The sequence below is a fragment of the Agelaius phoeniceus genome, chromosome 19, assembly GCF_051311805.1.
Source record: "Agelaius phoeniceus isolate bAgePho1 chromosome 19, bAgePho1.hap1, whole genome shotgun sequence".
In the NCBI taxonomy this organism is placed as follows: domain Eukaryota; kingdom Metazoa; phylum Chordata; class Aves; order Passeriformes; family Icteridae; genus Agelaius; species Agelaius phoeniceus.
The window spans coordinates 4304070-4324425 of record NC_135283.1 but is presented as its reverse complement, the minus strand read 5'-3'; the positions used below and the strand labels follow the sequence as shown (position 1 = coordinate 4324425).

The 20356-nt window shown below is 50.4% G+C and overlaps 1 protein-coding gene across 1 annotated transcript in view; it reads left to right on the top strand.

The window, feature by feature from the left end:
• MGAT5B (alpha-1,6-mannosylglycoprotein 6-beta-N-acetylglucosaminyltransferase B) overlaps positions 1 to 20356 on the top strand; it is an 80303-nt gene that overhangs the window by 16078 nt on the left and 43869 nt on the right. Inside the window, exon 3 of the mRNA XM_054645317.2 lies at positions 14041 to 14185. Within this exon, the coding sequence (XP_054501292.2) occupies positions 14041 to 14185 (145 nt within the window). The remainder of the gene's footprint in view (positions 1 to 14040; positions 14186 to 20356) is intronic.

Sequence of the window (20356 nt, the reverse complement as noted above, 5' to 3'; positions counted from 1 at the left end):
CCCAAAAGTTGCTTTGTGGCTTTGGGAATCCCTTTTCTTACCTGCTCTGGCTGGGGAGAGCACCTGGGAGTGAGGGCTTGGGCTGCTGCCTCCTTGAGACACAGCCCACAGACCTGTGGTTCCAGGGATGTTCCTGTTCCCTTTGCTTTCAAGTGTGGCATTCACATCCTCTGGAAAAATCCCTTCCCCCGGGATTTTTCTCCTGGGAAGCTGAGAAGCCTCAGAAAAAATGAAAACAATTCTGATCTCATTTGCTTCTCCTGTGTTGTGCTCATGTGGAATGTGTTTGGAGATTGTTTACCCACAGGTGATTGTTCCATTGGATTCTGCTGGGAGTTGTTTTCACTCTTTGGCCAATCAGTGCCAAGCTGTGTCAGGACTCTGGAGAGAGTCACGAGTTTTCATTATTATCTTTTTAGTATTCTGTAAGTATCCTTTCTGTATTCTTTAGTTAGTATAGTATTCTTTAATATAATATAGTATCATAAAATAATAAATTAGCCTTCTGAGAACATGGAGTCAGATGCATCATTCCTGCCTTTGTTGGGACATTCCCAGCAATACACTATTCAAGAAATCATGTGAGTTATAAATTTATCTTGCTGCCTTTAATGCTCAGTGGAGGCGACAGGAGAACCCGTTGTGAAGGCTCGTGTGAGCAAGTGACAGTGACAGGGGAGGGAGGGATCTGGGCAGGCTCTGCTCAGCAAACAGGGGCACTAATTATCCCCAGTTTCTTCCTGAGTGAGTTATGAGCCTCTCCTGGGCTGCTGGTGTCATGTTTTGATGTTGTCTGCTGAGCAGCCCTGGATGACTGCAGCGTTTGTGAGCAGCTTGTCAGGATCAGCGGATGCTGGAGCGTGTCTCGCTGGCAGAGCCCAGGATGCTGCTCCAGGAGGAGGGATGAGACTCTACTCAGGGTCTGAATCCAGAGTTTGCTTAGGTAAAACTCCCTCAAAAGACAGGAGGTTCTCCTCTAGTGGGAAATGAATTTGTAGAAAATTTTTAAAACTTGATAGAAGGTTTATATAGTGTGTATTTAGATGTAAATTTTAAGATAACAAATGTTGACTTAGAAACATTATGGAATAGGATAAATTTGTTAAGAGTACTAAGAGTAACACCATTGTTAGGGTTTTTAAAACACCTCTCAGTGTTACCCCATCTCTAAATAAAAAAAACTTAATCCAACACCCTCTCCCATCCCCTTTTCCTGCACTGCCTGGGGTTTGTTATCCAGGCTGCTTTCCCAGGTGCCAGGTGTGGGTCTGAGTGTGGTGTCACCTCCCCAGCACCAGCTGGGACCTGCAGATCCTGCACGTCCCCAGTGCTTCCTCTTCCTGCATGCAGAGCTGGATTAGACTTTCCTGGAGCCTGTGGGTGCCAGCCAGGGGGAAGCCACGTGGAGGAGCAGGCTGGGCAGCTCCTCAGGGCTTGGGGCTCACTTCCAGCCTCTCTGCATCCATCCCTTCCAAAGCACTCCATGGATCCTTGGAGGCTGGAGCAGCCAGCTGATGCTGGAAGAAGTTGTGTGGCTGGTGCCAAGTGGAGCTGGCTGGCTCTGGGAGCATCTCCTTGCTGAGGAGCTGGGAGCTGATGGGGTTTTGATTTCTCCTGGGGCAGCAGGGTTGGCTCTGGGGCTCCCCTGGAAATGCTGAGCTTGGCACCATTTGTAAGAGCCTGAATGAGAGATGTGGGGCTCCAGCTGCTCTCCAAAATGCAGTTTATTGTATCCAAGGTGTCACAGCAGCCCAGGGTTGTGGGTGGCAGAGCTGTGCCCACAGCTGTCAGTTCCAGCTGCAGGCAGGCCTGGACACCCTTTGGGTTTGGTTACAGTGCATTATAGACTTTTCTTTGCTGAGCATCTTAATACAGTAGAACCAATCTATCCCTTAACTTTTACCTATAGCCCATCATAACTACTATAATTACCATATTCATGTTACTATTCTCCAATCACTCAAAGTTAGTACATTACAGTTTAAGCTAGAAGTTGTTTTTCAGTTTTCTTGCAGTGCAAAATTCTGAGACCTTTTTCTACTTGCCACATTTGCTGCCTTGTTTGCCTGTGCTGTCTTTCTGCTTGGTAAAAACATCTTCTTGTTTGAGGTGGGTTTATCCTTTGCTCTAAGCCATAAAAACCCCTTCTAACTCACACACCCTTTGCCTCCTTGGTTATCCAGTCAGACTGGCTCAGCAATTCTTTTCTTCTATATCAGACTCTACATTCAAAAATCTTTCTGCTAAGCACACATATCTGTGAGACTTGTCAAACTTTCATCCTTCCCAGCCCTGTTCTCTTCCTTCCTTGTCCAGGCATTGGTGGGGAGAAAGGAGTTAAGGGAGACACCAAAGCCAGGCAGAGCCCAGCTGCAGGGTGAGGGCTTTCTGCCCCAAACGTTGCCTTTTGCCAGCTCCTGCTGGATGCTCAGCTGGCCCAAGGGCTCTTTGAGCAGGTGACACAACACCCTCACTGTGCTGGGGTTTCACCCCATGGCCAACACAGGGGTGTCCTAAATCTGCAGTTTTCTGGGAGGAGACCATTGTTTTTTCTGGGTCGATTAAAATCATGTGGCCTCTCCTCCTTCTGCTGGTGTCCCCACTTCAGCCCCAAGCTCTGCACCCATCATTAGGTGCACTGTGCTCCCATCCTTGACCGACTTGTGGAAAGGGAGTTTAAAGTGGAGGTGTAAAACTTTACTGCCCTTATTAAATTGGTGTTGCAGGCAGGGAAATGAGAGCTGTTGAAATAATGAAAATAAAGGCATCCCTAGGGCTCAGCGTGACACTGGATGTTCCTGCCCACTTCTGTAGGGATGTGCAAAATGCAAAATGCAGGTTGGTGCTTTGCAGGGCACAGAGGGGTAAAGAGAAGTGTCAGGGCTGCTGTTGCAGTGGTTAAGGCTTAATCCACCCTGGGAAAATGTCTCTTCCTGAGGAAGTGCCTGTTTCATGCAATTACTGCTCAGAATTGAATGCCTGCAGACTTCTAGAGAAGAAAAAAAAATTATTCCACCAAACCTATTGGAAAATGGAAGTGTGAATTCACACATCTTGCAGTGGGGCAGCAGTGATGAGGACCTTGGAGCAGGGATGTGTGCTGGCCCCTTCCCTGCTGGCCCTGTGTCAGAGGAGGCTGGAGCAGCTTCTTGCTGCCCTGGCACTCTGTTATCTCCATAAGCAGGGACACTCAGGGAATGATTAAATCAATTAATTGATTTTCTATAGCTCATAAGGAAGTCAAATGGCATTTCCATCAAGTTGTGATGAGCCAACACCCCACCATGGCCAGGAGGAATGTAAATGGCTCTTTATGCTTTTATTACTCCTTTTCACTCCTAAATCAAAATTCATCCTGAGCCCGGGAGGCAGCAGGTACTTCAGAAAATAAAACTGGCACAGTGGGAGCCATAGCAGCCTCTGTAGAAGCTGGGTTTTCCCATTGATTTATTTGTTTCTCTGGCTTAAACGAGAGAGCAGGGCTCAGTTCAGCTTGAGAAGAGATTAGCTGAGGCTCATCCTGCAGCTCTGCCAATGCCCCCCAGCTCTGGCCCTGCTTTGGGCTCTGCTGCTGCTTGGAGGGTCTGGCCCCTGGGCTCGCTGGAGACTGATGGGTTTGGAGAAAGGGATGATTTATTTGCCCCTGGAAGCAAAGTGGCAGGATGCCCAGCACTGTTTGGCCAATCTTTTTGGCTGGAGGAGAAAGGGTGATCATTTTAGAAGTGTTAAATGAGTGAGTTCTGAAGAAATCACCTTTTGGGGCAGCTGTGAGTGTGGCTGTGAGCTGGAGCAGTGGGTGTGCAGGGCTGGAGGATTGATGGGGGTGCTGAACCTCCTGGAGCCGTCCCTGGCTGGTTTTGGGCTCTGTGAGTGCTGGGTGCAATCCTTCCTTCCCTGCAATCCACGGGGCACTGGCTCCTGGCAGCACAATTGTCCTGGATGGGCAATGGGGACCATCAGTAGGAGAACATAAAATGCTGGTGCCCTTGGAGAGACTCCTCCTGTAAACACCAAGAGCCCCCACGAAGGTTGGTCCCTGCCTTGTGGCTCTGTGGCATCACTCTGGGGCTGTCCCTGTCCTGTGGGACCTGTCTGTGCTGCTTTTCACCTCAAACTGGGGGTCTCAGCTGCAAATCCAGGCTCCAGTTTGCCCCCAGTCCCAACAGCATCCAGCCCAGTGTGGGGTGCAGCCATGCCCCAGGAGCTCTGCTGTCCTTTGGGCTTTGCTACAGCAGCTGCCCTTCATCCATCCCTGTGCTGGAGCCCTGGTGTTTTAGGAAGCAATTTAAAATCAATGTTAATCTTGTAATTTGGAAGCCTGTCCTGCAGTGTGAGGTGTTTGAAGCGCTGCAGAACAGCTTAAAATGCAATTTAAAATAGTGCTGGCTGGCAATAGAGAAGCAACTAAAAACTCCCTGCTGCTGTTCTTTTAAAAGAAAAAGTGAAAGGGGGATGAAAAGGAGGAAGAAAGATGCATTAAAAAGATATATTAATACAGATAAAAGCTGAACTGCAGCTTGTGTTGGGGCTGTGTGTATTCATCCCTCCTTCCCCAGCTTCCCAACTCCCCCAGCCCATCTCTAGGGGAGGGGATCCAGCTCCCTTCACCTGCAGTGATGGCTCAGGGCAGGACTCCTGGGACTGTCCCCATGTCCCAGAGGGGACATCAGGTCCCTGGTGTGTGTATGGTGGGGTAAGAAGCAATAAATTTGGGGGGAACAGCTCTGGGCTCTCCCTTGCAGCAGTGAAACTCTCCTGACTGGGAGTGTGAGTGTTTGTATTGTTCATTTTCCTGCCTTTTCTTATTTGTATGGAAATTGGGAGCAGACATGTTTGGGTGGAGCTGCAGGCTGTTCCTGCAGGGATTCCTTTGGGATGGGAGGCAGCTGGAGGGGTGGAAAAGCATCAGGACCCTCTTGTGCAGGGTCAGCTTGGGGTCCTGCAGCTGAGGGAGGGAGGAACAAGACCCCAGACCCAGAGGGGCAGGGACAGGGACACCTTGGGGTGGTTTCCTCCTCCAGGAAGCCTCTGGGGCATCATGCCAGCAGGAGAACCTGCACTGTGAGGGGCAGGGGCTGCAGGAGGGAGCAGACATGCAGCTCATTGCTCCTGAAGCTGTTGGCTGTGGATCCCCAGTGAGAGGAATGGTGGATTTGTCTTTACAAACCAGCTGTGGGTCTGCTGGTGGATAAAACCAGCACTGGGAGATCAAAGGAACAATGGGAAGGGTTCCACTGATTGATGAATGGAAAAAGATATCTGCTTTCACAAATAAACTTTAGGTTTGCTGATGAATGAAATTAGACATTGAAAGACGAAAGAAACAATGGAGAAGAACCATAAATTCCATAAGAATTAAAAATTAAAAAGGAGAGTTATACATGAGAGGGGAATCTTCAGTGTCAGGAGTTTCAGGAAGTCTGAACCTCTCAAGTACCTCAACCAGTGGGGAAAGAGAGAGGGAAATTGGGATAAAAAGGAGGCTGCATCCTCCAAAAATTTGAGAGATCCCAGGGGAATGCCCCATGGCCCCTCCCTTTATTCAAATAAAGTAAAAGGAATCCTCTGTCTCCTTTTTGGACATAAACCTCTGGTGTTAGTGGATTAATTTTCCTAACAGAAGGATGTGGCTTTGCTGTTGTTTTAGATGAGCAATGAGATGGTTGGCTCTCACAATTAAGGGGTAAATGTTATGTATATGTTCAGAGAAGGTTTGTAGATGTGGTTATGTCACTGTAATATGTCCTCCCTCTTGCATTGTTATCATGGGATGGCCTTGGTATTTGGGGCATTTGGGAGGGTTGAGTTGTTACTATGGCAACACCTGACCTCCAACCAAGGTGTAAAAAAGTGATCTGCACCTCTGGACAGCACGGAAGGAGACAATTGACTCCCTCCTATATCTCTAGGACTTTAGGAGTGGCTAGGGATATCAAAGGGGGAGCATCCATTTTGAAGAGGAGCATGTGGCTGGTAGTCATGGGGGCTCCCAGTGCTGTAATTTTTCATTATTTAGTCCTTTTGTTGCAGTTTTTGTTAAAGTTTAATAAAATTTTAAAAAGTGAGCAGTCGTTTCTCACACTGTGACAGTCTGGGAGTGAGATGGGCAGAGCAGGGCCTGGCTTTAGGGGTGGCATGAGGCCTCCAGGAGAGATTTTTGGGGCTGAACAGGGTTATTTCCCACCTAATGGTGCTGCTTTGGGCAGCAGGGTCTGGCTCTCAGCAGGGAGAGAGGGGGACATTTGTCCCTCTGCACCATGGAGCCCAGGCACTGCAGCTGTGGGGGGCTATAGGAACACAGGGGCGTCTCCTGAGCCCAGGGAAGGGTTGCAATTGCTGCTGTCACACGGGTGCACCTGCAGAGCTGTCTTGGTTTGGAAAGCCAGGTGTCTGCTAAGGAAGGCAGGAGCCTCCCCCGAAATGGAAAATGTAAACCCCCTCCCTCCAAATTGCTATAAATTTGAAATTAAGGGACTCTCTAGAAAAAAATATGGGAGCAGGAATAACAGAAAAAGATAAAACAAACAATGCAGTAAACCAGAACAACACTGCCAGAGTCAGAACCCAGCCTGACACCCTGTGGGTCAGGGTGCTGGCAGCAGAACCATTGGAATTGTGGCTCAGCCCTCCTGCAGTGTCAGGGGTGGCTCTGCTGGAGCAGGGATCCTGCAGAAAGGTGCAGTCTCTGCCTCTGAAGATCCAGGGCAAGAGGCAGCTGCTGCTCCTCTGGGGAATCCAGTGCAGAAGCTGTGCTGGTGTTCCAGAACCTCAGATTATATCCAGGTAGGAATGCTTGGCTCCTCCCTCTGGGCTCTCATCTCCCAATGGGATGCTGTAGTTCTTATCAGCCATGCAGGGACATTCAATGGCTGTTATCAGCAGATGTCCCCTCCTGAGGGAGGATTGGGTGTGGAAGAGATAAGTTAAGAGAAGTTAAGAGAAGTTAAGAGAAGACAGCTGCCATCCAGATGGCAAATAGAATGCATCTTGCCTTGCAGTCTGGGACAAGAGCCCTGGGTCAGGTCCTGCCTGCCCTGGTTTTTGGGATAGCACAGAGGGTCTGACAGGCTCTGCCTGCCCAGGGATGCAGGGAGAGTGAGGGAAAACACCCTGAGGCTGCACACTGGCACAGCAGTGCAACAGGGGAGGCATCAATCCAGGAGCAGGTGATAGCAGGTGGGACATAATCTACTTTACCAGCCAGTGGCTTAAGGCTGCTTAATTTGGCTGTTTACCAGGAGCTGCTTTACTGCCAGTGCTCCCAGGGCTCAGCAGCAGATCAATGGTGCTGCTGGAGCTCTGCTGAAGTCTCCACCAGCAGCTCTTGAGTTCCTTCATGGGCAGCTCCAGCTGTGTGGCAGCTCCCTGAGTGCCTCCTGGTGCTCTCTTCCTTTGGGGCACTGGCCAAGCAGGTCTGTGTTTTCTCTCTATAACTTAAATTAGTAAATCTGGAGCAGTTTAATGGCAGATGTGGGTGGATTTGCTGGCAGCAATAACTGGCTGGGAGCCCATGCTGGGGAATGGGTGCCCTTAAGGGGTGCAGCCACCCTGAGGGACCTTCTCCATCCCTGGAGCAGCTTCCCCAAAGGGATGGAGACAGGAGGGGGGCATTGCTGCCAACCTGAGCCTGGCCTTGGGCTCTCTTGTTTGCAGTTAGAGCTGGGTCTCTGGGCTGTGATTGCAATGGATTATGTGTCAGAGTTAGTCCTTGGCTAGTTGGCTCTTTGCTCTTTTAATCTGCTTGAATCAAAATCGATTGTGAAAGTAAATAGAGGAGCATCAGAGGGGCAGGCAATCAAAGGGCTGGGGCTTTGCTCCCTGGGGAGATGCCAGGGTGGATGGGATCCCAGGACAGCCCTGGGTACCACCCCAAGGAGCTGGGCATGAGGTCTGGGTCTGCCTCAGCCCCACTGGAGATCCTCTGCTTTCCTCTGCAATAAATCTCTCAAGATTGTGCTGCCCTTTTGAGAGGTTTAAGTAGCCTGGAGTTGTCCTTTAAAGGAGGAAACCATGGCAAATGATGCTTTAGATTGAAATTAATTCAGCTGGTATTTTCAATGGACATAGGTAATATCTCACTGTGTCTGAGCTCCAGTACCAGCAGGGGATTTGCTGTTGTGGGATGGCCAGGGAGGGCTGTGACACATCTGAGAAGGGAGGGGACCAACAGCCAACCAGCCAGGTTATGGATATTGGGAATACAGTGTGGGATTGTATTTTGGAGGAGACTCAGGGATGACCTCATCACCCTCACAGCTCCTGAAAGGTGCCTGTGCTCAGCTGGGGCTGGGCTCTTTCTCCAGCAGCACTGACACAACCAGAGCACACAGCCTCAAGCTGCACCAAGGGAAATACAGGTTGGATAGCAGGGAAAACGTTTTTTACAGAAGGAGTGATAAAATTCTATTGTGGTAGGGGTCCCCCAGCCAGGGAATAAAGAGCTTTGACTCCATGATTTCAGGAGGTTGAATAAAAGCTTTATTAAGCTATACTATACCACATACTATACTAGAGGAAGTTTTTCACTGTGAAAGTGATGAGACACAGGAACAGAAAAGGCATGGATGCACCATCCCTGGAAATGCTCAGGGCCAGGCTGGATGGGGCTCTGAGCAGCCTGATCTAGTGGAAGTTGTCCTGGCCCATGGCAGGAGGGTTGGAACTGGGTGATCTTTAAGGTCCCCTCCAACCCAAACCATTCTGATAACATGAAGGAGTGGCCAGGGAGGAAAGGAGATGCTCCTTTCTCAGCTGCTCTCCACTCCTGCATGGTCAGAGAGCTGCAGACACACAGAATATCCTGAACTGGGAGGGGTGCACAAGGATCACTGAGTTCCACTGAACCTCACCTTTGAGTTCAGGTTGGCACATGCAGCAGAACTGCCCTGACTGCTCATCCTGCTCCTATTCTGGAGGTCCCATGGCAGGTACTGGCAGGGGTGACGCCTGCTCACGGCTGCTTTCACTCCAAGCAGGTATTTTAAAGACAAGTGCATCATTAGTGAATTCCCCAGGGTTTCACCCCATCCAAATTTGAGCATATTGGCTGTTGACTATTCCACTGGTTTCACAGAGAAGCTATTCCTTCTTCCACAAGACATCACCCTTAGGGGTTGCTTTCCTTTTTTCCCCTGATTTCATCCAATTACTTAGCTGTGTGCTCTTCAGAAGCCCCATAAATAATTCTCCTCCCTCTGCTGTGTTTACCAGCGTGTCTCATGAAATCCAGTAAGATATGATTGATTGCAATCATTATTTCCTAGTGCTGCTATGAAAACCTCTGTCAGTTCAGTGATTGCCTGGAAAGTGTGGCTGCCACTCAGGAAAACTGTCAAAACCCTGTCATACTTTAACAAACTCCAATTAATCTATTGGTTGGGTTTACTTGTACTTGCTGTCCCATCATTGCTGATTATCAGGGGAAATTAGAATATTTTTCCTTCCTAATTAGCAGCTTGGTGGCTTTGTTTCTTAAAAGAAAGTGGTTTTCAGCACTGTTTAATTTTTCAGAACTGTTTTACTGGGGTTTTGTGCTGTTCAGGTGGGTTTGGGTTTATCCTGGCAGTGCTGTGGGTAAAGTCTCCTTGGGGATCTTCATCCCTGGCTTTAGGGAGAAGCCTGAGCTCCTGGCCAGGATCTTCTCCATCCTCTGGATCCCCGTGCTTGGCTCAGGCAGCTGAGCAGCCCTGGGTGGGAGTCTGAGTCTCTGTTCCAGGTTAACAAATTAATCCTGGCTCTTGCATTTTTAAAAGAGTCGCTTCAGCACTTTTCCTCCTTTCTTCTGGTTTTAATGAGACACACTTTCCAAGAGATGTAATAATCATTGCCAAAAATGTCAAGTCGTTGTTAGCTTCCTTAAGCTGCTGGAAAAATAACAACAACAACAAAGCCCAGGAACAGAAAGAGAGAGGTGTTGATGCGGAAGAGCTTCGACTTCATCTCCAAGTGCCAGGGGAGGGCTGGGGGAGATGTGTCCTGCCTCAGCTCTGCTTTCTGGCAGGCTGCCCCAAAAGATAATGCAGGGAAAGCTGGGATTTTTTTTTTATTACTATTTTTACTTAGTATTTGGTTTTTTAAAAAAATTTCTTTATTTGAGAAGGAATATCTCGGCTCACTGTTGACAGCAAAGCTCAGAGCTCTGCTCTCAGAGCATCCTGCAGTGGCTCAAAACCAGCTGGGAATGGGATGGTGGCAGTGACAGGAGGGGAGATCTCAGGGAAATTCAGGGAAGCCACTGGGAATGTCAGGGGCCAGAATGCCTGGTGGTGGGTGCAGAGCTGGAGTTGTGGCTCTCTGGGTTCCACAGGGAAATGGATTTGTGCCCTGGTGGGAATATCCTCATCCCTCATTAGTGATTTGGGAGCAGAGCTGTCTTGTCAGCTGAGCTTCTGTGATGAAGCCTTGGAGCAGCATCCTTGCCTGGACTGCCAGGAAATCTGCATCCCCACTGCCTTCCCAGGCACAGTCTCTGTGTGTTCCCAGCAAACTGTCACAACCTGAGCCCCCAAACAAGCTGACATCCAAATCCCCAGGCCAGGATGGGCTCCATGGGAATCTGGGGGTGCTGGTTTCAGCCTCTCTGGCCAGCTCTAGGGGTTGGGTCAGGTCTTTCTCCTGACCTCCAGCCTCACCCACTGCAGCACAAGAGAGATCAGTGATCACTGTCTCATGCAAAAACTGAGTTTAAGGTCTAAGCTCTGACCTGCTGGCCATGCTGGGATGTCAGAGCAGGAGCAAATTCTGAGTAGAAATGTCCATTTTGGGGGATGGTCAGTCCTGGGACGGACAGAGGGTGCTGGGGGCTGCAACCCATGAACACAGCCCAGCTGTGGGAGGGATGTCACTGGAATGGGCTCAGTCTTTGGACAAATAACTAAAGTGGATTTTCTGATTTAAGCTCATCCAGAGCTGTTCTATTTCCTTGGCTGTGCCTTTTCCTGATTTGCTCAGCTGTGTTTGGGGCAGCCCTTGTCAAAACAGAGCTCCAGGTTCCAAAATTCCACTTTTTTACCTCCCCATAGCATCTTTTAATTGCAGGCTCATTAGTGCTGCTGCTCTTCAGTGGGACAGGCTGTGACTTTGGTACCACCCAGGGGACAGGGTGACCTTCCTGGTAGGTTGGGCACAGGTGGCTCCTGCATTCCCAAGTCCACCCAGGAAAGTCTGGGGCTGCACAGGACCTTGGGCACCCACTGATTGAAGCAGAAGTCACTAACTTTTTGCCATGGAACTGAGGGAATGTCTGGGGAAGAGCCCAGTTTCAGTTTCCATGAATGGTGGCTTGTCCTCTTTTTTTTTGAGGAATTGCTTTTGCTCTCAATGTTCCTTCTGTTTTGTTAGATAGAGTCAGGAAAAATAATGTGCTGCTGATCATCTCAGCCAAGCATGGAAGGCAGCCTTTGGCAAGGTCTGGCTGGCCCAGTGTCATCTTCTTGGAGGGGTTAAGGGTTGGCTCAGAGCCCCGTGTTCGTGTGCCCTGCCACAGTGATCCAATGTTATCCCAGTGCCTGCTGGGGTCAGAGCCTGGCACAGGAGTGTGGGGGGCTGGAGCTGCAGTGCCAGTGCTCCTTCCCTGGGAAGCTGCCTGTTGGGGAAGGTGAAACAGGAAAGCCTTATAAATATGATTGTCTGCAAAAGATTTTGAGAATATGGAAACTGTAAGCGAGATTGAAATGAAAGCAAGCTTTGAGATCCCTCAGTTACTGAACAACTGGAAAACAATGGAGTGGCCAGCTGAAGGTGATCCCCTTTTGATGGAACAACACCCTCTGCTTGCAGACAGTTCCAAGGGTCAGAGCAGACCCTGCCAGCTTGGCAGAAGGGGCCCAAAGAGGAGTTTTTAGGGTTTAAAATGTAACACAGTATATTAACGTAGTGATTCTTATAGGCTGTATGTAAATGCTGTAGGATTTGTATATTGTACTAGATTGGTTAGTGAGAATTAGAATATTCAACACAGAAGAAGATTTATGGTATTGTAACAGGAACTTTGCTCTCTTACCCCTTTTTACTCTCTTACCCTTTTACTCTCTTTCCCTCTCATCCTCTCTCTCCCTCTCTTCTCTCAGTCCTGCTCTGAGCTGTGGCTGGCAGCTCCCAGCAGGGCCCTGCACCCAGGCCCTTTGCAATAAACCCCAAGTTCCACAACCTGGCTTCAAAAATCTCTCATCTCTGTCCATCCCAACTGTCCTACCCCGATGCTCCTACACTGCCTTCCCTGGGAATCTGCCTTCCCAGCCCCTGGGAGCTCTGGCTGAAGAGTGGGTGAATTCCTGCGGGAGCAGGGATGGAGCTGGGGCTGCAGCTCTGCAGCAGCAGGAGCTGTCACGGTGCCCCTGATCCCAGCATGCTGCACCCTGCTCCCATCTGAACACCCAAACACCCACACCAAGGCCTCTGTGCTGTTTCACGTGCTCAGCCAGCTCCTGTGGGGAGGAGAAGCCTGTGCCAGGGCTGTCCCTGGCACAAAATGCCATTGGGATGCCCTGATCCATCCTGCCACCCTGGCTGTGCCAGGATAGGGAATCCCAAACTCCCTCTGGCTTTGCAAGACTGGTTGTGCCTCTGTTTGGAGGTGCATGAGGTGTCCCTAAGTCCTGATAGCCACCTGATAGCGACCTGATGGGCACACAGGACATCCAGCAGCTGCTTGCCTTCCCAGTGCCACCCCCCCGACTCCTGCTGCTCCCTAAATTAAATATGTGCTGCCTCTTGGAAAGCACATGAGAGTGGAAGGGCAGAGATAAGCTAAATGGGAGAGGTTCAGGGGATTATGCACTGATTAAGTTATTACCAATGTGAAATGAGCCGAGCTGAGATGAAACAGGAGCTTTATTTTCTGTTCCCTGGCTCTGGGCTCGCTGCCTGTCACTAGATGGCAAATCAAGCTGGGAGCAGGAGCTCCTGGATCCCCCTGTGCTTTCCAGCAGGTCAGTGCCATGCACACCCATGGGAAACAGTGTTAAACAGGGCTGGGAATTGGGGGCCTTCCCTGCTGGGGGGGATTCTGAGATGCAGCACTTGAACTATTTCCAGTGCTGGGTCACCCACCCCAATGCAGATTTGGGCAGAGAATTTCTTCTTTTCTGTAACAGGAAAATCTGGTGCTGCTGGGAGGATGTGTTGGGGGAGCACCACCCCTTTGATTGGTTTCCCATGTTTTTCCTTAAGCATCCTCTGCAGGCTGCTGTCAAAGGCAGGATGCTGGGCTAGGTGGGGAGTGAAAAATAGAAGTGCCAAATGAAAGGCTGTTTGCTTGGTGCTTGGGAATCAAGTCAGTTTGCCATAAGCCCTCGGGACTGTGACCGTGTTCACAGGGGTCTGAGGATGAGGGAAGAGATGAGGATCTGACTCCATGTTTCAGAAGGCTTGATTTATTATTTTATGATATATATTATATTAAAACTATACTAAAAGAATAGAAGAAAGGATTTCATCAGCAGGCTAGCTAAGAATAGAAAAAGGAAGAATGATAACAAAGGCTTGTGTCTTGGACAGGGAGTTTGAGCCAGCTGAGTGTGATTGGCCATTAATTAGAAACAACCACATGAGACCAATCCCAGATGCACCTGTGGCATTAACCACAGCAGCAGATAGTCATTGTTTCCATTTTGTTCTTGAGACCTCTCAGGTTCTCAGGAGAAAAAATCCTAAGGCAAGGATTTTTCATAAAATGTGTCTGTGACAGGGACAGGCTGGATCAGGTGCATAAGTCAGGAGTTCATGCCTGGTGAGGGGGCTGCATCCAGGCTGAGATAACCCCTGGCTATCCTGTATTTGCTGTCCCATCACTGATGGGACTGGAGGAGCCCAGCTGGATTTGGGCAGGGGTTTACCCTGCTTGGCCAGGACGATGGGGCTGTGGGGCAGAGCCAGGGAGGGGACATGGGGACAGCAGGGCACCGAGATGCTCCAAACACCACTGAGCCCACCCGTGGGAGCGGGGAGCACAGGGGCAGGGGCAGGGGCAGGGGGTTCCATGGTGGGGTGTGCCAGGCCAGGCCAGGCTGGCTGTGCCTCAGCTCTCTCTGTGTGCTGCAGTGATGGGCGCGCTGGAGTCCCGAGGGGTGCTGCGCAGGATGAGCGACATGCTGGAGATGCTGATGAAGAGGATGGACATCCTGGCCAGGCTGGAGAACAGCACTGACTTCCACAAAGGGGATGAAGCACGATTCCCTCTGGACAGGTCAGTCAGACCCTGTGGAGCAGTGCTGGGGTGGGGGCTTTGCAGGAGCAGAACACCCCAATGTGCTGAGCTGCTCTGAGGGTGGTGGGACCCAACGGGACTGGGGGCTTGGGGCAGATCTTTTTTAGTCCCATTTGCCATGTCTGGAGCTGTTTCTTCTGGGGTTTCTGAACCGACTGTGATTTTTAGGATTAGTGGTCACACCCCCAAGCTTGTCAGAGTCCAAGAAGCATTTGCACTACGCTCTCAGGAACACGGTGTGATTTTTGGGGGTGTCCTGTGCAGGACCAGGAGCTGGACTCAGCGATCCTTGTGGGTGTTGTTGTGATATTCTATGATTCCATGATTTCCTGAAGCAGCTGTCCCAGCTGCAGGTGTGGCAGTGTCTGCACTGCTGTGCTGTGGTGCAGCTGGAGGTGGGACTTGCTGAGCATCACCTGGCCTGTGGGATGTGCTCCCTGAGCTCAGGACACTTGCTCTGTGCCTGTACTCCTTGGGTAGCTGAGGAGCTGGTGGCTGTTTAAAATCCAGGGCTGATGTGCTCAACCTTGGACTTGAGCAAGGTTTAAAACATGCAGAAGGGCTTGAAATGATGCCCTGGCTCCCTGAGATGCACATCTCAGCTGGCAGCGTGAGAGGTGCCATCAGACCTCCCTGTCGTGGCACACTGATTCACTAAAAAGACATTTCCCTGTGCTCTGGGAGCCTTTAAACATTCATTGATACTAACTGGAGTGTCAGTGCACAAATGGTAACTGGTGGTGGGGGAGCAGAGATGAAAAACCACAGGGGCAGCACTTGGGACAAACTTGGCAGTGTGGAAAAGATGCCAGTGTGGATTTTGCTCAGGTGGAGCCTCAGGTGACACAGGAGAGGTGGATGGCAGGGATGTGACATGCAGGGGTCACCCCTGCCCTGCTCTGTGCTGACAGCACAGGAGCTGTGCTGCATCCCTCATAACATTCCCACCTCCACCTCCTGCCACCACTGTGCTTTTCCCTGCTCCCATCAGCATTTCCATCCCTCTCCCTCGCTTTCCTCACGAGCCTCTTTTGTGGCTATAACAGAAAACAGTCAGTGAGCCTGTAATTAAAGGCTGAGCTCTGCCACAGTGCCTGCACACCTGAGCTAGAGCTGCAGGGCAGCCGTGGAATGCGTGGTCCTGCCTTTTATGTTCCATCATTTCCAGCACTGAGAAAATATAATTTGCCTCAGCCATGGTAGGTGCTGGGATTTTGTTGTTCTGGGGCTGGCTGGTACCCAAGTGAGTGAGATCACCAATAATCCCAGAGAGGAGTGGACAGGACTATTACAGCCAGCCACTGCAAGGTGCTTGCTCACATTGAACGATTTTCTTGGCCAGTCTTGTGTTAAAAGAACCACTAATTTCAGGTGATGGTTGCTTCTCTACACCAGCAGCCAAGACAGAAACTTAAAAGTGTTTCTGTGGGCTGGCAGCAGTGGCTGCAGATGGGGATTTGATGTTTCAGATCTGCTGTGGGAGTGATGGCTCTGGGGCCATCACCTGGAGAGAGGATGGGAGCTGATGGACCCACATCAGAAGAGCCTCAGGTTTTGTGTGTGTGCTCAGATGGGCCTGAGCTGGGGGCTGAGATCACAGATGTCTTAATTTGCAGGAATGGAAAGTCAGGGGCAATGAGTTTATCACCTTTTGCTCCTTATAGTTCACCCCTAAAGAGAAATCAATTCTCTTCACCTGATTCTGCATCCAAACCCATCTGTCTCCTCTCCTTGTTCTCACCTGGCCTCTGAAGGTCCCACTCTGGGGACAGAGCATCTCCAGGTGGAGCAGCCACCACAGGGGAGTTTCCTGTGGGTGGGATTTTGCTATGGCAGTCCCTAATGAAGCACTGGCAGCATTTGCCAACCCTTGGGAAGCGTTTCCTGAGTGCTCCCTTCCTTCCCTGCAGCCCTGGCTCTGGCTGAGGGCTGTGCCCAGAGGGGATGGGATGTGCTGGAGGTGTCACTGCTGTTCTGGGTCTCAGCAGGTTTGAGTGGCTCCACCTCTTCTGCCACAAGTGCTGCCTCATCCAGGGTGACCTTTCTTGGCTTCTCCTGGTCCCTGCTGCCCCCTGAGGGGTGCATGAGGCAGCTGGAAGGGTTCAGAGCCATCCTGCTCTGAGCAGAGCCCGGCTCTGTGCTGATCCCACAGCTCTGGGTGCTCTCTGGAGCTGAGCAGAGCATCCCAGGGGGAATCCAAAAGCAGCTGCTGTGGAGCCCTGTGGAGTCAGGGAGCTGAGCTCCCTGTCCCTTTGAGGGTGACCAGCTGCAGTGCTGGGGACCCCTGTGCTGAGGTGGGATTGGGCACCTCCAGCTGCACCAGGACCCAGCAATGACTCCTGGACCTGGATCAGCCCCACAGAGACACCCAGGAGCTGCTCCTCGTTAGGATCCCGGGATTCCACCCAGGGCTTGTCTCCTTCCCTCCCTGCCTCTGTCTCTTTGATCACCAGTGACCGACTTGAGGCTGTCAGGGAAAGATAATACAATTAAAGGGTGGTAATTTCAAAGGGATTTTACTCTTCAAAGCGTCCCTGCTTGGCACTGCTGCTGCCTTCGTCTCCTTCCCGCTCTGCACAGCTGCCAGCGTGGGCTTTGTGGTTCCAGTTGCTCAAAAGTGGATTAATTCCTGTTTTTACAATTCCTCTCCTGCTTAAGGCTGGATCTCCAGTGGAATCAGGAGGGCTGGGTTTTGCAGAGCTCCAGCTGAGAGGAAGGAGGTGAAGGCTTTGCTGAGCTTTATGGAATAACCTGTGAGCACTGTACCACTCCAGCAGAGGCTTGGGGTGGCTTTACCCCTTGGAAAGTGCAAGGAAAACTCTGTATATGCAGGGTGGCATTAATGGCCTGCCTTGGAAAGCCTCCCAGCTTTCCAAGCTGCAAAATCTTTCTTGCTCCACGGGGGCCGTCTCATTGAATATTCCACAGGTGCCTCCATTTCCAGCTGATGAAACTCTCGGAAAACCCAAATGTCCCACTCCAATTTTCTTCCTCTTGGAAGAGCTGCCCAAAAGTTTTGTGGGATGGCTGCACCTGTGAACTCCAGGGGTTGCTGGATCCCTTCTCCAGCCCTGCCTGAGCTCCCTGCTGCCTGCATCCTGCCCGTGCTGGGAAGGGAAGGATGGAATCCCTAACGAGGGCCAGCAGGCTGCCAGTCAGCTGCAGGAAAATCAATACTGCTGTTAATTGAATGCAACCCTCGTAAATCATCAGAGGGGAAGGAAATTAGGAGTACTCATGAAAGCCTCCTGGAGAGCTGTTTACTGGGCAAGGGAAATATTAGTTTGCAGGGGAAGTGTTGATCTCTTGCTGAAAAGTGCTTAGGAGGGAGGGGAGGAGGGGGTCTGAAGTGGCTGACCCAAGCTGGCACTGTAACCCAGCAGTGCTGGGGCTTGGAGAAGCCCTTTTCCAGGAGCTGGGCTGCCCCTGCCCACCTCATCCCCCAGGGACATGGCAGAGGGGAAGGCTGGGGTCTGCAGCGCTGGCATTCCTGGTCAATCCTGTCCCCACGTGGTGGTTAGCCTGCAAAGGGTGTTATTTGCTAACGACTGATTAATCTTCAAGCTTAATTACTGCCAAGGCTCAGTTAATTTCCACACACTTTAAGTATTTGTTCTTGTAATCATTACATGACTCCATATTCCCCCAGTAATTAAAAGTCTCGCAATATGACACTAAATGGATGATGTTCCTGCATCCTGCCAGCCTGGCTCTATTAATTCCTGAATTGTTGCTGGTGGTGAGGTGGCTGCAGTGAAATCACTGCCAAGGCTGTGGTCTCCTGCAGCCCAGGTGAGCCTGGAGCAGCCCTGGACCCCTCTGAGCGTTGCCTCCCATCTCCTGAGGGGCTCAGAGGGGGCAAAGCTCTTCAGAGCAGCCCAGGCAAGGTGAGACCACCCTGTGGTCCAGCCTGGCTTTGCTGGGTGTTGGTTCTGCTGAGCAGGAGCAGGGGTGCATCAGGAGACAGGAGCCTTCCTCCCCAGCACTCACCTTCCTCACAGGTCCCACAGCCCATTCTATCCTGGCAGAGGGGATGAGTTTTCCCTTACAGCTCCTGAGGATGTCTCCAGCCTGGCCCTGGATGATTTCACAGAATTCACAGAATCTCTGGGCTGGAAGAGACCTTCAGGATCATTGAGCCCAACCCAGCCCCAACCCCTCACCCAAACCCTGGCACCCAGTGCCACATCCAGGCTTTGTTAAACACACCCAGGCATGGGGACTCTACCACCTCCCTGGGCAGCCATTCCAGAACTTTATCACCTTTTCTGTAAAACACTTTTCCCTGCTATCCAACCTGTATTTCCCTTGGTGCAGCTTGAGGCTGTGTGCTCTGGTTGTGTCAGTGCTGCCTGGAGAAAGAGCCCAGCCCCAGCTGAGCACAGGCACCTTTCAGGAGCTGTGAGAGTGATGGGGGCAGCCCTGAGTCTCCTTTTCTCCAGGCTGAGCACACCCATTTCAGTGTTGCATGGAGAGGATGGGCACAGTGTGGGGACTCACTGCTGGTCTGGAGTCCCCATCAGGCTCAGGAGAGGACATAAATGGGGGGAATTCAGGCCTGGGCAGCTGAGATAAATTGCTTTTCTCTAAGGCAGAGCAGGGAGGTGGCTCTGTACTGCTAGCAGGTCAGCAGGGTCCATCCATGCACCCCACATTTCCAGAAGGGCTGTGGCCTCATGGAAGAGCCCCAGAGCCCAAATGGTGCTGGGCATCACCAGCATGGTGACAGGACAGGTGCCAAGGTATGCCCAGGTCACTCACACCCTCCCCTCCTGCTCCCAGGCTTGCACCTCCCCAGCACCTCCTGCTCAATTTGCTGACATTAATTCAGCAATAGGTTTTGCTTTCTGTTTATTTTTAAATTCTATTTTTGTTTTAAATATTTATATTTATAATTTTATATTTATATTTCTTATTTATATTTAAGTGATATAATATATTTATATTTATATTTATATTTATATTTATATTTATATTTATATTTATATTTATATTTATATTTATTTAACGTTTAATAATTAATATTTAATATTTATTTCCATGCCAAAGCATTGACACACTGGAAACTGCTTTATCACAGGGCTGGCAAATGAGGCTTCTTGAATGAGTGAGCACCTGAGGCCAAGTGCAGTCACTGCTGTTTTTGTGCTGTGGTTGTTGTTTTTGGGTGGCTGCACAGGGGCAGGGCTGGGCAGTGGTGATGTGGGGCTGCCTTTACCCAGCCTGTGTGTCTGCTTTGCCCCACAAGGAAAATCAGAGCCTGTTAACCTCCAGCAGATCCCCTGATTTTGGAGCAAACAGAGGGCCAAAATACCCCTGCTAAAATGAAGCAGAGCATGAGCACCAAACACACAGCTGGCAAAAAGAACAGGGGGCTGAGGAATGTATCTTGCTCCAGGGGATCCTCTGCCCCAAGGATTCTGATCACAGCTGGTGCTTTTGGGCTCACCTTTAGGCAGGTCCCTCTTATTTAAGCCTGTGAGGCTGGCAGTGCCTTCCCAGCTCACTGAAGGGGTTTCTCCCAGCCTGTAGATAAATATATCTGATTTATGCCCCAACAACGTGGTGATCCCATAACCCTCCTTTTCATGAGCCCCCGTGTTCCCATAAATAAACCCACAGCTGCCCAGGCCTGTGGCTCAGCCCAGTTCTGCTCTGAGGGTCAGGAGGAAAATGAAGGCTTGGGCTTGTGGTTCAGCTTTGTGTTCTGCTTGGGGAAGATCTCAAAGCACTTTGAGAGTATTGATAAAATATACAGCATTGATAAAATAATTTAATTATTGGTGTTGGTTATACTTTGCTGGCTGTGCTGGTGAGCTACAGAGTTTGGTTGGAAACTGGTTTTCATCATTTTTTTCATGAAGTTTATTGCCAGCTCACTGAAATGTCAGTGTCCCCCCCTGGGGTGTGCAGCCATGGGCTTTGGGTTAGCTCAGGGCCTCCTAGAAAAGTATTTGTGTGAGAAATATCACCCACAATCAACTGAAATGAATATAAATGGAAGTGCTTTAGTGAGCTAAATGCTCCTGTATTTATTATGTGATTTATTATGGAACTTGGTGTTGGAGCAGTTCAGTCAGGGCTCTGCCCATGCATCATCTGGCATTTGCTTCAAAGGAGTTTCCAAGGAATGCTCCCATCCCAAGTCAT